This window comes from Schistocerca nitens, chromosome 3 (genome assembly GCF_023898315.1).
Source record: "Schistocerca nitens isolate TAMUIC-IGC-003100 chromosome 3, iqSchNite1.1, whole genome shotgun sequence".
In the NCBI taxonomy this organism is placed as follows: Eukaryota; Metazoa; Arthropoda; class Insecta; order Orthoptera; family Acrididae; genus Schistocerca; species Schistocerca nitens.
Genome location: NC_064616.1, coordinates 680,610,986 through 680,629,289, shown reverse-complemented (window position 1 = coordinate 680,629,289; position 18,304 = coordinate 680,610,986). Strand labels below are relative to the sequence as shown.

Genomic DNA, 18,304 nt, shown 5'->3' with positions numbered 1-18,304 from the left:
AGAACCATGTGTGGTTGCAAAATACTGATGTGCTATTTACAGGAGAATGGGAGGACTGGTAGAAGGCGGCCTCAGAGAACATCGGTTTGGACTCTAGAGAAATGTAGGAACATGTGAGACAGTACTGACCATACCACATATCTTAGAAGGAAAGTGAAACTACCTGAAGAAAGGCAGACTTAAGTTTATAGCATTTTTAGATTTGGTAAAAGCTTTTAACGATATTGAGTGGAATACCCTCTTTGAAATTTTGAAGGTAGGAGGGATAAAGTGCAGGGAGCAAAAGGATATTTACCGTATTTACTCGAATCTAAGCCGCACTCGAATCTAAGCCGCACCTGAAAAATGAGACTCGAAATGAAGGAAAAAAAATTTTCCCGAATCTAAGCTGCACCTGAAATTTGAGACTCGAAATTCAGGGGAGAGAAAAGTTTTAGGCCGCACCTCCAAATCGAAACAAAGTTGGTCCATTGTAATATGAGACACAATTTAGGTAGAATAAATGACGATCCAGCTACAGTAGTTTGGTTCGAGTCGTAAGCTTAGCAGTTGAGCTTTACCAGGTAGCCATTGCTATGCGTCAGGCTTGCTTCGTCTGGTTTGAATCGGTTGCTTATTTTTCTTTGATCTGATAAGTGCCGTTCTCTTTGTTATAGGTGTTTACGTCACTCTAGGCTGAAAATGCATTATTGTACTGTGTCATGTATTGTTTGTCGCATTGTGATAATAAGTGTTTATGACCTGTCGCCGCTCGCGGCATGGCTTGCTTTTGTGCGCGCTACCACCGCTTACAATAAAAAAAAAAAAAAAAAGAGGAATTGTCTCATTAGCGAAACAATGGCAAGAGACTGCTATTTGTTGTTACTTACACTGCTGCTTTCTTTGATAATGATCAACAAGAACCAAATAATAGACTGCGTATGATAGATGTTCTGAACGAGAGTTTAGCTAAAATTTTTCTCCGTTTGAAAATCTTTGCAAAAGCCTCTTTTGTACATTACATTCTGCACAGAAATTAGAGTCATCTTAGATTTAAAAATCTAGTCAATTGCCATTGCCGTGCTTCATTTCTGATTGTATCACTATTAGGCATAAGAATAATACGAATATAAACATGACATGATATGTATATTCTTCCGCATTTGCTGCTGTCTCTCACTAATTTCGTAGGTTATTAGGCAGACAGGATTTAAATGAGATAGCAGCAAACACGAAAGAATACATGGCAAAATGTTTATATTCGTATTATGTTGAAGAGAATACTGCATGTGATTCGCAATTCATAAAAGTTCCTATTAGCAACCATCACTCCTCACAGGTAGGAAAAAATTCAGAACGTAGAGTTGGCCATATTGACAAACATCCCAAATAGTCTTCCCAGTCGGATTTTTGTAGTACATTGAAATGCTGCTACATTCAAAGATGAACAACACGGAATTTGTATTTACTTTGTTGGATAATGTATGAAAATGCAGTGGTCGAAACTCGAGGAGGAGAAAAAAGCTCGTCTTACACCTTTTTTTCTGTAACTCTTCAGGCTTTCCCGGCGATCTAATGACATCTTGGGTTGTCGGGTGTTCTGCCGGATATCAGCGTCGTACTTGCACGATATTTCGGTCACGTAGCTCGTAACCTTCATCAGATGGAAAACGAGCCCCTGACGGATTGCCAGGAGCACCAGACCGGAGATGGAACACCCAGAAGTGGGACTGGTGGGCGCGGACCGCAGAGGGAACATCCAGAGCCGCAGTGGACGAAAAACGGAGCGGCAACGCTCCAACGGGTCGTGGTGAGCGGGCGCGGACCGCAGGGGGAACGCTTGGTACCCCAGACCGTAGATGAAACCCCCAGGAGCGGGGTTGGTGGGCGCGGACCGCAGAGGGAACACCTAGAACCGCAGCGGACGGAAAACGGAGCAGCAACGCTCCAGCAGGTCGCAGGGAATGGGCGCGGACCACAGAGGAAGCGCCTGCAGCCGTTGGTGGAGGGGGAAGGCCATAGGCATAAATACTGGACCAGGTCCACTCGAGGAGCAGTCTCAGGTCGCACCTGATGAAGGTTACGAGCTACGTGACCGAAATATCGTGCAAGTACGACGCTGATATCCGGCAGAACACCCGACAACCCAAGATGACCTTTTTTTCTTTTTTTTCTGGCGCAGAGGTTTCGGCGCCAGTATTTATCTTTGTGCCTGCAAAGCATGCCTGTGTAGCGCTACATATATTCGACGGCAGAAGTTAGTTGTGGCGGCACCTACCAACATTTTTCAGAACTTCCGCTTACTTCGCACTCGATTCTAAGCCGCAGGCGGTTTTTTGGATTACAAAAACCGGAAAAAAATGTGCGGCTTCGATTCGAGTAAATATGGTACTACTTGTACGGAAACTAGACTGCATAATCAATACACAGTCTTTACCCTATGTGAAATGATACATAAATCCTTTCAGCTGTCTTCTCGTAGCTCGATAGATAATTTTTCCGTTATATAATAACCACTTCTTCGTCAGTGTTCCCAGTGAGCACATGTATTTCATAGAATATTTAATGATAGATGTAATGACTCACCTGCACCACTTATTGACAAGGCGATTCTGGTGCATGCCCGCCCAGTCTTTCCTGATGGGCTGTAGCTATAACAACTCCACAGACAAACTTGGCACCACTCTGGGGCACACTGTTGGTGCTATGTACTTTTTAATTACTCTGTTTTATGTATTTGACAAGCCAATGTGACACCAGGGTTTTATAAATGGAGTGTGCTCTCGTTATGCTTGTACAGTTCATGCAGAGTACTATTATTTCCAGAAGGTATGTGAAATATTGTGATCTCGGTTTTATGTGGCTGTTTGAATGTGTATACTCGTACACATCTATGCAGATTGTCATAGTAATGTTCTTCTCCTGATATACTGTAGATCCAAAGATGACAGCTAGACCTGTAGAAAGTGGTCATTGAGGAAATAAAAATATTTCAGTGTATGATTTTGGCTGCAAAACATCTTGTTTATCAATAAAGATCACATTGCACCCAGCAACATGCACAACTTGTGTAACAAAATCACTGATGATAGCCAAAGAAGTGAGGATATAAAATGTAGACTGGCAGTGACAAGAAGTGTTTCTGAAGAAGAGAAATTTCTTAACATTAAATATAAATTTAAGTTTCGGCAAGTCTTTATTTTGAAAGTATTTGTCAGGAGTGTAGCCTTGTAGGGAAGGGAAATGTGGGCGATAAGCATTTTGGGCACGAAGAGAATAGAAGGTTTTAAAAAGAAATGTGGTTCTACAGAAGAATTCTGAAGATTGAAATGTTACTTAGAATAACTAACAAATAGGTACCAAATTCAATCTGGGAGAAATGAAATCTGAGGCTCAGCTTGACTAAAAGAAGTCAGTTCATAGGTTTCACCTTGAGACATCAGTGAATAGCCATTGCACCTCAACCACCACCACAACTCCAATACAGTTAGGTAACTGAATAATGAAGGATGAATAAACAATTTGACTCTCATTGAGCAGGTATTTAGAAAAATCACAGCTGACTTTATCAAAGTGACCAACTTTAAACTGGCTGTGAATTGATAACTGGCTATTCTGTCGATTTTCCTCATTCCAGTAAAGCTTAAGACACTATTTTTACACAGCATTTGCAAAAATGAAAAACTTGGTATCTGTTGTCACATGTAAGAAACCTTTGAATTGAATTGTATAGGGTACAAACAGTATATGTTGGAGACATGATATGTCTTTGCTTTGTGCCACAGTTTTACATGTAATTTGGGACTTATCCATTTTTGTGACTTTATAAAGTCTTATTTAGACTAGCTGCATTTTGCTTTATTTAAAGCATATTTAGTGGTAAAGTTTTGACTCTTTTATAGTTTTCATGCATATGCAAAGCACCAAAGAGGAATGTGAATGTATAAGAACATGGAAATTAATAAATATTGTATACCAAGGCAGTGCAGTGTGCCAAAAATCAAATGAACAATGCATGCAAATAATGTAGGAGCCAAAAAACTCAACTTTGAAGATACTATAAATAAAGTGAAACTCGTTTGGTCCAAATAAGAGTTTACATGGGCACAAAAAATGGAATAACTTCTGTATTACTTATACTGGGTATGATAAAATAGTGTCTTGACAGAGACATACTGCTTGACATCTTTGGGACCTTTTGTGCTCTCTCTCTTTCTCTCTTTTGATACTCTCATTGTAACTGCAGTGTGTTTTCACACATTATGTGATTGTCAAACCAGAAAATCTTATGTCAAATATAAACTCCTTTAATCAAGGTCTCCAAGCTGTTTGACTGGTTTGACAAAACTGAACCTGTGCTAAAACCTATATAATATCATGGATGAACAACCAATCAGTTTATATGTGCACAAATCTTGTCTACATGCAGTTCCAAATAATAAAGAATTCTCCTTTAATTCCTCAATGAGAAATCTAATTATAATACTAAATGAATGTTTAATTTTGGAATGAAATTTCTTTATCTGTACAATGGAAAGTGCATGTGTCACTCCACATTTTTCAAAAACACACAGATATTTTTCCACATACAATGAATGGAAAATTTCGTAAGATTAAGTTTTACCCTCTTCAATTATTGTGGTATGCTACAACACAGTCCTGTTACTAGCAGCTTGATTACAGGTATACCACACTGTATGATCACAATATGCCTTCCTATAGTGAACTTCCTAGGTTACATTCAGTATCACACACTTAGCTTGCTTTATCAACTACTTAATAATCACAATCCCAAATATCTATCCTCAAGTATATCATTCCTTCAGTGACACCATTAGCAAAGTGCCAGATCCTTATAGAACGGATTAAATCCAGTCACTCCTCACATCACAAGTGTTTGTGTTAAGTCCATCAGTATTGCAGCCACTTGATTATAGAATAACCAGCCGTATAAGATCAGAAAAGAAACAAATTTTAGCTGCATGAAATTTTCACTCTGCAGCGGAGTGTGCACTACTATGAAACTTTCTGGCAGATTAAAACTGTTTGCTGGACCAAGACTCAAACTAGGGACCTTTGCCTTTCGCAGCCAAGTGCTCTACTGACTGAGCTACCCAAGCATTACTCTGGCACACAGTTTTAATCTCCCAGGAAGTTTCATATCGGTGCACACTTGGCTGCAGTGTGAAAATTTCCTTCAGGAAACATCCCCCAAGCTGTGGCTAAACCATTTCTCCACAATATCTTTTCTTCTATTAGTGCTAGTCTAGCAGGTTTCACAGGAGAGCTTCTGTGAACTTTGGAAAGGTAGGAGACGAGGTGCTGACGGAAGTAAAGCTGTGAGGACAGGTTGTGAGTTGTGCCTGGATAGCTCAGTTGGTAGAGCACTTACCCGTAAAAGGTGAAGGCCCCGAGTTCTAATCTCAATCTAGCACTCAAATTGAATCTGCCAGGAAGTTTCATAAATTTTAGCTATTTCGAATATAAACTGACGGACTGCCTTTTCAAATAATAGTAGCTTTTCTGTTCCTCCTGAGTTCATATGCACCATGTTCCCCATTCTAAATATTATTAACAAAAATCTTTGATACATTTTATTTAACACCTTGCATTCTTTTCCTCTATCTCATTTTTTTCTTTTTCTGCTCATATTATATGTTTGATTGTATTATATTGTACTTCTTGTAGTGTAAACAGCCTATATTTTCCGATGTACTGTCTGTCATATAAAAATACACTAACAGAAAAAACTGCAACTTCAAAAAATAATTAATGTGGAGTAATGAAATTTTGGGAATACATTTGTCTAGGTAACATATTTAAGTGATTAACATTGCAAAATCCCAGGTGAATGTAAGTGCGAGAAAGCCATAGCAAATGTGAAATGCTGGTACATTAATATCCGGTATAACTGCCAGAATGTTGAATGTGAGCATGCAAACATGAATGCGTTGTGTTTTAGAGATCCCGGATGTCAGTTTGTGGGGTGGAGTTCCATGCCTGTTGCACTTTGTCGGCCAATACAGGGACAGCTGATGCTGTTTGATGATGACGCTGGAGTTGTTGTCCAATGGCGTCTCATATGTGCTTGATTGGAGACAGATTGGGTGATCGAGCAGGCCAAGGCAACATGTCAACTCTCTGTAGAGCATGTTTTGTTGCTACAGTGGTGTGTAGGTGAGCATTATTCTGTTGGAAAACACCACCCCAATACTGTTCATGAGTGGCAGCACAATGGGTCGAATAACCAGACTGACGTACAGTTTTCAGGGAGGGTGCATGAAATAACTGCAAGAGTGCTCCTGCTATGATGCAAACCATAACTCCATGCGTAGGTCCAGTGTGTGTAGCACACAGACAGATTGGTTACAGGTCCTCAGCTGACCTGCTCCTAACCAACACACGGCCATCACTGGCACTGAGACAGAACCAGATTTCACTAGAAAACACAACAGACCTCCACCATTCCATTCAATGAGCTTTCACGCCACACCACTGAAGGTGCAAATTACAGTGTTTCAGGCTCAGTGGAATGCACACTACAGGGCATCTGGCTTGGTGCTGTCCTTGAAGTACTGATTTGTAACAGTTCATTGTGTCACCTGCTGCAGGATGCAGTATGTGTGCCAGAGCCATATGCTGAACAAGATAGTCTTCACTCTCGATAGTGCCATGTGACTGTCTGGAGACCAGTCTTCTTGTGACCATACATTTCCATGACCACCGCTGCCAGCAATCATGTACAGTGACTACATTCCTGCCAAGTCTTTCTGCAATTTCACAGAACGATCATCCAGCTTCTTGTAGCCCTATTACATGACATCATTCAAACTCGGTGAGGTGTCAATAAAGGTGTCTGTGTTGCCTCAAAGGTATTATTGACTAACATCAACTCACCACATCCAATCTCAAAGGTAACTAACATCCATGACTGTTGCAGCTTGTATTCAAAGCAAACATGATTTGTATCCTCTTAGTAGTGCTACTAGTGCCACTCTTCTGTAACTGGCACAAAATTTGAATAGACATTATCTTTGAGATGCAGAAACACTCCTACCAACTTTCGTTTATGTCACAACTCCTCCTTGGTGTTGCAATTCTTTTTTTCCCTTAATGTATTTTTGCCTCCACTGTAAACTGTAAGGAGCTTGTATTGATTTAAAATAGATTTTGGGTATCAAGCAAAAAAATAGAAGAAAAGTTGCTCCTGAATGTTCCACCAGAAGGTGAACATAAATATAAGTAGACAGAATAAATTGGTTGGGAGTTCAGATGTTTCCATTTCTATATAGTGTCTAGGTAGGAATATAAAAACAAGTAAGACAGCATAATATTACACAAGAGGAGAAGGAAGAGTAATGCTAATGAGACCAAACACGCAAATGCGAGGCCCCCTCCCTTCCCCAAAGCGCGCGCGCATGAGCGCGCGCGCATGAGCGCGCGCGCATGAGCGCGCGCGCATGAGCGCCCACGCGCGCGCGCGCGGACGCGCGCGCGCGGGCGCACACACACACACACACACACACACACACACACACACACACACAATGTCATAAATTCTGTGACTGCACAATAATTGGCAGATTGTCAGGTGAACTCGTGTGTGAAGTTACAGAAGCAGTTAGCTGAATACTGCTTTGTTGCTTTAATTTGTTTTCATATCACAGCAATCTTATATTCACACAATTACCTGAGAAGAAATTATTGTTTCAGAGGTGATGGAAGAAGATGGTCTGTTGCATCTCTGCCTTCATCTGGCTATGGGACAACACCTGGAAGTTCTAATGTGTCGGTAAGTAAATGTACATTAGTTAATGCTTCTGGGGGGTTGTGACATTTCATTTGTCAGGTATAATTTTTAAAGTGGCCACAAACAAGACCATAAAATAATATAAGCAGGCCATTGAGTAGAAATTGAATGTGTGTGGTTCCCCCTCATGAACCACTAGACCAAAAGGCTCTCTCTGTCTACATCCCACAGCTCTGCTTCACATATGTCTCCTTTGGGAAATTTTAATGCATATGTAATGTAATGGCGATCTTCCGTTAGTTGCTTCAGAGACTGAGGTGCTTGAGCTCATCTTTGTCAAAAGTTCTTTTCCTCCGACAATGGGCTAGAGCTATGGGATCATTTTGTGCCATTAATTTTTGTTACGTTTCAGTGCATTATAAATTTAATGTTTTCTATTAACTTATGAATAGTTGTTCTCATAAATAACTTCTAATACATAAAATAGTTCAACACTACTGTAAAGTTCTGTTTGCTTAGTAAACCACGAATAGCCAAATAGGTTTAGCAGTAACCAGAGAAACTCTTCACAAAAAGGCAGAAGCATGCATTTATCAGACTTTGTTAGTCTTCATAGTTCTTGAAAGAGTCATGAAATGCAATTCCAGTGTAATATGTCTCACAATTTGGTAAACAACATCCTTGAATCATTGCCATAATTTAATATTTTCCGTGATGGCTGCTGTAAAGTTGTGTAGTTCACTTTCAGTGCTCATATATCGTGATCATTTACTGTGAGCTAACATTGTCTGGCCTACAAAGTAAATTATCATCTTACTGGTTTCTTACTAATGTGTGTCAATATGAATATGTAATTATCTAATACACTGAAACATAACATTACCCTGACAAAAAGACAATGAACTTGCAACAGTCTAATGTATTCCTGAAGGCTATAATATTATTATGGATGAACTTTTATAAATTACACGATAGTTCGTTATCAGATATCAGATGTGTGGCTCAGTGGTTAAGTGTCAGACTACAAACCTAGGGAATCAGGTTTTATTTCACAGTTGGTCCTAGAATTTTTTCTTTTACTTACTGCACTATTGTATGGAGTTTATGTTAAACTTTAGGTTTTCCTATAAATGGCTGGATAAGTTGGTTCAATGGTTGTGGGAAGGCAAGGAACGAGACCTCCAACTATTCTGTGCCTAGTGAAGCTGTGCGCTTCTGATAACCAAACTTTGAGTTCCTTTCATATACCAGTTCCAGATTGAGCTGTATTTAAATATTCCCCACTTAACTCCATTATCATTGCTGTAATATTTAACTTTTTTTTTACCAATTCATCTTTCATTGGTTAATGTGAGGTGACTGAGCACATTAGTGTGCGAGTATAAGGCTTCAAGTCCCCTAGAACTGGCTGGGAAAATTAGTTTCACAAGTAAGAGGAAAGCCAGAGCAAGCTTCTATTAGTATGACCAAGCCTATTGTCACTGTGTGGTGGTCAAACCATCCTTAAGGTTGCAAATAGCTTCACTTTGTGTTTTTTTCCATTTGCTGTCATAACTAAAATAATTAATAATGAGATTTGAAACTTTTTTTTCAGTCACAGTGCTCTAGCCAGGAGAAACTACATCAGCTGCCAAATCTTCCTACTTCAGACGAACTTCAGATGCTGACATCACATTTCTCATCAAATGACAGCAATCCAAGCATAGATGATGATGGACGACGTTCTCCTTTCTATAGACCTAGATCAAGAAGCCTAAGGTAAGGTCACAGTCAGCCCCCCCCTCTCTCTCCATCCCCCTCCCCTTCCCCCTCCCTCTCTCTCTCTCCCCCTCCCCTTCCACCTCCCTCCCTCTCTCCCCCCCCTCCCCCCTCTCCCCCCCTCACTCACTCTCTCTCTCTCTCTCTCTCTCTCTCTCTCTCTCTCTCTCTCTCTCTCCATCCATCCCCCTCCCCTTCCCCCTCCCATTTCACCTGTGCGGCGTGCAAGTGTGCGTGCATGCGTGCATACATGCTCACGCCCCCTTCCTCCTCCATCTCACCCCTGCACTTCTTTTGCCGTCCACACTCCTATATTTACACCTCTTCTATTCTCACCACCATATTTCCTGTCGTCCTTCCACCAACACCCCAACTCTTTAAAGTTTGAAACGTGTTCAGTTCTCTTTGTTTATTATTTTTGACACGTTTTTCCTTTCTAAAATTTATCATAAATGCAGGCCATTTGGGGCGGGACATCTCACACAGCACAAAACCCAAGCATTGTGTGTTACAACCAAAAGCACCACTCATCTAAATGGATCAACACAAGCAACCAATATCCAGCACAGTAGCCAGCTGATTTGAATGCTGTGGAATTTGTGCCTGTCTATTCTAGAGCACTAAGACACCAGGCAGTGGCTTCGTTATTTCAGTATATTATTCTCTTTACTACTGCAATCATTTTCATTTCAGTATATTATTCTCTTTACTACTGCAACCATTTTCATAGTGGTCACTGTGGTCTTATGATTCCACCATCCTGTATACGAGGGTCACTCCAAAAGAAATGCACACTATTTTTGTAAAAATAAAGTTTTCATTCTGCGTGTATGAAAGTTTTACGGTGTGTAGGTACATCCTTCCCACTTGTTTTCAAACTTAGTTCAACCTGCTCCCGTGAGTGCCACCGTCACAGCATGCCTTCAAGATGGCTGCTACACTTGACGTTCGTCAGAAGCAACATGCTGTCATAGAATTCCTGTGCTGTGAAAATGAGACAGTGGGAAACATCCACAAGAGGTTGAAAAAGGTGTGTGGTGATGCTGCTGTCGATCACAGTACAGTTAGTTGGTGGGCAAGCAGGTTACATGATGAAAGTGGGCATGGCAATGTTGAGGGTTGTCCTCACTGCGGCAGGCCTCATACTGCGTACACTCCAGACAATGTGCAGAGAGTTAACGAATTGGTGACTGCTGACAGACGCATCACAGTGAACAAATTGTCACGCTACGATGGGATAGGGGAAGGAAGTTTTTGCAGAATACTGAAAGTGTTGGCATTAAAAAAGGTTTGTGCCAGGTGGGTTCCCAGGATGTTGACAGTGGCTCACAAAGAAACAAGAAAAACGGCATGCAGTGAACTTTTGGAACAGTACGAGAATGGCGGAGATGAATTTCTTGGAGGAATTGTGACAGGTGATGAAACATGGCTCCATCATTTTTCACCAGAGACGAAGATGTAATCAATGGAGTGGCATCATGCAAATTCACCCAAGGAAAAAAAAAAAAAAAATTCAAAACCCCACCTTCTGCTGGAAAAGTTATGGCTATGGTGTTTTTCGATTCTGAAGGACTCTCGCTTGTGGACATCACGCCAAGTGGAACCACCATAAATTCTGATGCATATGTGACGACACTGAAGAAACTTAAAGCTCGACTGAGTTGTGTTCGACCACATCGGCAAAAGCAGGATGTTTTGCTGTTGCACGACAATGCGTGGCCACATGTCAGTCAAAAAACGATGGAAGCAATCACAAAACTTGGATGGACAACACTGAAACACCCGCCTTACAGTCCTGACCTGGCTCCATGTGACTATCATCTCTTTGGGAAACTGAAAGACACTCTTCGTGGATCAAGGTTTGAAGATGATGACTCCCTTGTGCACTCTGCCAAACAGTGGCTCCAACAGGTTGGTCCGGAATTTTACCATGCGGTTATACAGGCGATGGTTCCAAGATGGCATAAGGCAGTTGAGAGGGATGGAAATTATGTGGAGAAATGAAAATATTGTTCCTAAAGGATGTATCTACACACTGTAAAACTTTCAAACATGTAGAATAAAAGATGGACTTAAAAAAAAAGTGTGCATTTCTTTTGGAGTGACCCTCGTACACCAGTGCTCCTTCAGTTGGTAAGATTAGACAACAATGCAAGAACCTCACATTCCGTACCAAACCCAGACTTTTGACATGCCAATTACTCATGGTGCCATAAACAATACATCATAGAGAAAATGATGGTTTTCGTACATCTTGTGTGTTACCCATTCTGCAGACTGAACCCTGCAATCTGTATCATCCTCGGTAAGGTACTGTAATGTATGCATTTTGTAAAGGTACTATTTGTGTGCGACAAAAGTCTCATTATCATTGTGCAGATGACCCCAGTTTCCTGGAAGATGTGTTGAGTACTTAACTCTGGAGTGAATGATGCCAGAATAGCAGCTGATGTTGCTTCGTCTGTAACCATTTTCAACCATACAACTTTCAATTTGTCTGCAACTGAGCCAGTTTCACAGAATTTTGCAAGAATCTTCATCACTGCCCTGTGGGTAATGGGTGGTCTGTGTGTGTGGCTCAACCAAAGTTGCAGCAAAACAGGTGTATGCAATGACTGTTTTTACAGGTGGCTGTGCTTTGGGAGGAATAAGATAAACCTGTGACAAAACTGGTGTAGGATGTGCTAGGTGGGTGGGGGAACAGGCCTTGCACATGGGTCTTCCACAGAGGTATTACCCATGTGACAAAGGATTGGGTGTAAGTGTGCCTTAATGATGGACTAGGCTATTCCAGAGATTGAGATGGTGACAGAATAACATTTTGGAAGCGGTGGAAAATATTGTGGGTAGAATGTTCCTCATTTCTGGGCGATATAAACAATCGAAGTCCTTGGAAAGGATGTAGTTCATTTGGTTCTGTCCGAGGTGATAAGCAATCACTCGCCCAGTATGCTGAAAATTTTACTTAAGGCTTCCACTGACAGGAATTACCCCTCATGTGACTGGCATTACCCATTGTAGTCCACAGACAAAATTTCCCAAGCCATAACCACACAAGCCAATAATCCTCTGATTGCTGCAAAGGGACACACTCATCATCATCATCATCATCATCATCATCATCATCATCCACCATCACCCCTGACTGGAACAACTGAAGCGAATTCTTCACCATGGCTTCGAATACAGATCATTATGTCTAGAAACGAAGAATACCCTAATCACAATTGTTCTCTCAGCTTCCCAAGAGCTGTTTCACAATTCACCAAATCTACACAGTATCCTAATCCATCGTTAGGCCACACTTAAACCTAACCATGTGCTACATGGATCATACCTCTCTGAAAGATCCAGGTGCAAGGCCTGTCTGTTACATCCACCCAAAAATGTAATCCAATTCAGTCACATGGTTACCCTTTTGTTATAGGCAGGAAGCCCTATGAGAGTGGTCATGTCATATACCAGCTCTGGTGCAACTTTTGCACAGCTTTATATGTCAGCATGACCACTAATGAAGTGTCTGCCCGAATGAATGGCAAACTGTGGCCAAGAGCAGAGTTGATCAAGCAGTGTCAGAAAAAGTTGCTGGGCAGAACATGCTGAATTTCAACAGCTGCTTTACAATCTATGCCATCTGTATCCATCCCCACAATTACACAGGTGTGAGTTAATCTTGCAACATATGCTTCGATGCTATAATTTTCCTGGCTTCAATCTTTGCTAACCAATACCCCACACCCACCTCTAACCCTGCCCAATGTAGCTGTCACCAACCAACATGGGGTCCAGATTGCCCGAGTCAGTTGTGACATGATCTGTAGAGTGTGTGGTGATTGTGCTGTCAGCTTGGCTCTAGTTATAATATTGTGGATTCTGTTTTTCGTAGACAGAACTTGGATACAGCATGAACTGAACTTTGCTCTGGAATACAGAATTCAGTTAGCTTGCACTGTTTTTGAGGAGCATCCTGTATATATCTCTTCTTGTAAATCAGTCTGAGTGTCTGCGCCATATCATGTGTGAGCCTCCTTTACAAAAGTGGGTAAGGCTCAGGACCTGTGATGAATGCAAATCAGACATTGAATGTTTTTGTAATTAGACAAGAGTTTGGGTTTCTCAGACACAGAACACTTAACAACACTGTCAACACAAATTACATAGGGTTATCAAGAGCTAATGACAGTTATATTACAGGCTGTGCGAGCATTAGCAGCTGTAGTAGGAATGTTTCTCGCACATGACTTGCTTTGCCGCACATGCCACATGTGCTCCCATTGGCAAGCTACATACCAGACGTGCAGAAAAAGGAGACACTTACAAGAGGTTGCATATACATTACTACATCTGAAGGTGTGCCAAGCATCCAAAGTAGTCTGCAGAAGTGCAGACTATTTTGGATGCAATCTAGCAAAGATATGAAGATGTGTTGATAGCCAAACACATTGTGAAATTACTTCTGGACACCCATACTCCTGTGTTCTTGGTCAGTAGAACTACTTACTTAAGTATATGATCACCACCTTTGCAGGCAGACGAGACAAATCTGTGGGGCTGTGAACATCATGTGCCCTTGCTAGGAAGGTTTTCAGTTGCACAAACTCACAATCAAATCACTCATTGAGTACATTTCGTGTGGTAACGGACTTCAAAGTGGACATTGGTTTTGGAATATATCCTTTCCATGCTTTTAGGTTTACAGTTCATGAAACAGTGCAGACGATGCAGTCAGAAGGACTCTGTGCTGCCTTAAAGGCTCTCTGTGATAGATACGCTTAAATCACCACATCTGGGTTAGGGAAGACAGTGGATTTCAAAGATAATGTTACTCTTAAAGCAAGCATTCTTCAAAGCTCACCTCTGTGTTCTTTTCTGTAAAGGACACCCTCAGAACAGATATGGGCAGTATCACTCGTAAAGTCTTGGTAACACCTATTCACCATAGGCAGTGGGCCGCTCCCCTTGTAACACTGCACAAACCCAATGGCACCTTGAGACTTAGTGATGATTTCCAAGTAAATACAAATTGTCAATGAAAGATTGAGTTAATTTCAGTTACATGCAGAAGACAAAAATATAGAATCAAGAATGGAAAAACCTAGTGAAAAATGTTCGATGAATGAGTATTATACACGTTGGAACTTAACTAACTCAAAAGGTGTCTGAATTGATACCGATAAAATAAAGTAGCAAAATGAGAGACTTAGACATAAGTGAAAGAAATGTGATGAAAGAAATGTAGACAGTGGTAGCTCGTGGGCATACATTCTGGGCGTTCACAAATTTTTAGGTTCACATAAATTTGAGAGTATGAAATTAATAGTATCTACTGAATAACAGTCACGCTTATCAACAAGTTTATACAACTGCAACCCCTGCTAACATGCATAACTTATCTGACAAATGAAAGAATTGTTTTTGTGGAATTTAGTTGTTTTGTACAGAATTAAGTACAGTTTAGGTCAATAACAAAATAATGTGTAAGCTTTTGCAACTCTCCATTTCATGTTTTTGTGTAAGTGGGAGTTTTCGTGATATCCATTTTTTTGGACAAATGTACAAGATCCCTAACAAATGTACTACTTCATGAATTTACTTCTGGGCTGAAAATCGGATATTCTTACGCTGCACCTTGTCTAATGTTCACTTGTAGTCGCGCTTATTTAATTTTGTCACTCACTTGATCAAAGCATCTGTTCTCAGAGACCCTAGTTCTTTTGTGGCTAACTTTTCCTGGTAATTTACTTTTCTGCTCCCAGAGTGAGATTTTCACTCTGCAGTGGAGTATGTGCTGATATGAAACTTCTTGGTAGATTAAAGCTGTGTGCTGGACCGAGACTCAAACTCGAGACCTTTGCCTTTCGCACGCAAGTGCTCTACCAAGTAAGCTACCCAAGCACGACTCACAACCCGTCTCACAGCTTTACTTTTCTGTTAGCATTTGAAATAGGTTCAACATAGTTCATGTTTACACTACACACAACAGCCAGTTCCCGCACAGTAAACAACGAACTCCAAACACAATGCACCGTTTGTGAAAACAATTAAACTCAAGTAGTAATGTCTTCCAACATGGTTACGTGACTAGAATACAAATGAGGTGCTGAGATCCACAAGAGCCTAAAGCCCACAGCCATCAAACCCACATTTAAGTGAATATCAGAGAAACCAGTGGTACAGCTTTTCCTGAATTTTCATATATACAATGCAGGCCTACAGCACAGATAAACCTCACTCACAGATTTCAGAAGCATGAATGAATGCTACAATCTCACAGTCAACAGTGATGTGCTTTAGGCCTGTATGTTTCTCAGCACCGCCAATGGATTACTGTATGATGAAGTTTCTAACTTAATACTCATTCGGAAACCCATAAAATGGGTTTACTGTCAGTACTACTTTCACATATATTGATGTCCGATCTAATTTTACTACAGTATATAGTGAGTGAATTAGCATATATGAGGAGTGTGCTATCATCTAGCGGGATTAATGTCAAGTGAACAGGGATAAAAGTCTGCTGCAGCATTCTACCACCTGGTGGCACTGACATAAATTTATAGTTGAGTGGCAAGGGCTAGCTGTGCGCATCATGAACCATGCACATTTTTTATCAAATCCATATGTATTTGGCCCATAAGCAATTATGTCATGTCAGTTGTGTGCACAGTTGAAGGTGGACTCGCAACCCTGATGCCAAGTTTCACGGAGTCTATTGGAGCAGTAATGTGGTAGATATAAGTGTCTCATGTTTCAGATTGCAGCATCTGTGTTACATGTAACAACATTCAAAGAAAAATAACCAATAAATTCGCAAGATGTCAAAAGTTAGGGTGCTCTAGTGCTCTTACAGAGCAACCACCAATGCATGTAGATATAAATATCAGCATGCGAACGGACAATCTCATGGAGCTTTCAGCTATGAATTACAAGAATCAAAATAACTGAGGTGCCGAGTCACTGATAGGCACAAAAACGTAGCTGTGAGGTTTACCAGTCTTGTAAAGGTGAGTTACACATGATTAGTAGGTACCCATCTTGGTATATTAACAACAAGAAATATACTCAGGATATTCCTCAGAAACAGTGCAAGCCAATTTAAGTCCCTAGCCCAAAGCAAAGTCCTGCCCATGCACTATCAAAGTTCAGCCTATGACAAACAGAGTGTACAATATTAACACTTGAACCACTGGTCATGCACTTCACACATCACATCACAACATACTCAAGCCCCAGCCCAGGATCGATCTGGCATTGTCCCATCAGAGGGCTCTTCAGATGGCCAGCGCCCTCTGGGTAGTGGCACTATGGTTTTCCATAGTATTGTTGACCAGTACCACTAAATTCCTCACAGCAGTGACCACCACAGAAGGAAGGTAGTGCCTGTTCCGGAGGAGCCAACCCTGGCAGTTGTGGATCAATACCATAGGTGTCACTGTGAACGACCTGAACAGGATGAGGTGGGATGGAAGTTACATGTGTTGTCACAGGATCGGAAGGTCTTCTGGGGGTGGAGAAACAAGTGAATGCTGACCAGGATGGGGAGGTGAAGCTGATTTCAGTGACAGTGCTGAAGTTGGTGAGCAGAGGCCACAGCTTACTTCATGAACCCATGGCAGACAGAGATCATCCCACGGATCCAGTCTGGGTGGCATAGAAGTTCATGGGCCCACACTGCAATCCCAGCCAGAAGTGAGAAGCCCCAGCATCTACATATGCCAGCAGCAAATGGAACATGTCCACAAAGGTGTGGCGATGGGTGGTCATAAGGGTGCTCCATTGGGCTGTGGCCTTCAGTCGGGATGACCCTGTAATTTGCTAGAAAACCCACAGAGGGCATTAGGTGCAGTGTGAGACATCATTTCTTCACAGATGATGACCACGACATAGTAATTCGTTGATGCAACTCTACTGGTCTAAGGTTCGAACCCCAAATATGTCAAGGATAGTTGTGTGAAAGAACACATTTGCAAGATGCATTTAGGTCCTTTTTCTGCCAACCTCTGGAACAAAATCTAGAGATTGTGAAGGTGAGCCTCTAGAATCACATCAGATATGGTCATTCCAAAAGGTAAGAGATTATAATGGTGAAGTCTCTATGGTGTATTTAGCACAAGGTGGGCCTGTGATGTTGCATCCATGGAGATTTGAAAATATGATTTTAGGAACTATTTTACTAAATAAAATGCCATGGTGTAATTTTCCAGAGTTCTTCCAGGGTCAGTGAGGCACAAATTTCCACTTCCACCTCTTTGTTGATTGTTAACTCAGTCTTTCATTGGAAATTTGTATTTCTCTCATACTTCAGAGTTAGCAAATATTGCATGAATTATTATTTTTTTTCTTTCAGTAGTCCGAGTCGTTCCCCAGTTACAGATGATGAAATTGTTCTTATGAACACATTATACAAGGAAAGATTCCCAAAGGTGAGTATTTTTCTCCATTCTGTTTGTACCATTTCATTCAGAACTATTAGTACAATTATCGTCTCTTCTGCTCCACATCCAGGAAACTTCTTTCCTTTAGGCTACTTCCTCTTTTTTTTGTCATTTTTACACATAATCTGAGTCCTTCACACTTAAGACTTTTCAGCACCAGCTCATCCCAAATGGATAGCTGTGGGAGCTGGAATAATTAAGGCAGCATATGAACAACTAGGAAGAGATGAAATATAAATCCTTAGATAACAAGAGGTACTGAATTTAACTGACAAAGGAAGAAAATATAACAATGTGGCAAATAAATTTGGCAAATTGGAATGCAGATGTGTAAAAAATGCGATTGACATGGAGTGCAAAATCTCAAACCAGGAATGGCTAG

General features: G+C 41.1%; 1 protein-coding gene across 4 annotated transcripts in view; it reads left to right on the top strand.

Moving 5' to 3' along the window:
* The window catches only part of LOC126248637 (microtubule-associated serine/threonine-protein kinase 2), a 258,768-nt gene that overhangs the window by 48,205 nt on the left and 192,259 nt on the right, over positions 1 to 18,304 (top strand). For 3 of the 4 annotated variants that reach the window (XM_049949816.1, XM_049949814.1, XM_049949818.1), the window contains exons 5-7: positions 7,693 to 7,771; positions 9,324 to 9,487; positions 17,835 to 17,910. In XM_049949816.1, coding sequence (XP_049805773.1) covers positions 7,693 to 7,771; positions 9,324 to 9,487; positions 17,835 to 17,910 — 319 coding nt within the window. The remainder of the gene's footprint in view (positions 1 to 7,692; positions 7,772 to 9,323; positions 9,488 to 17,834; positions 17,911 to 18,304) is intronic. The other variant, XM_049949815.1, reaches the window with a different exon arrangement.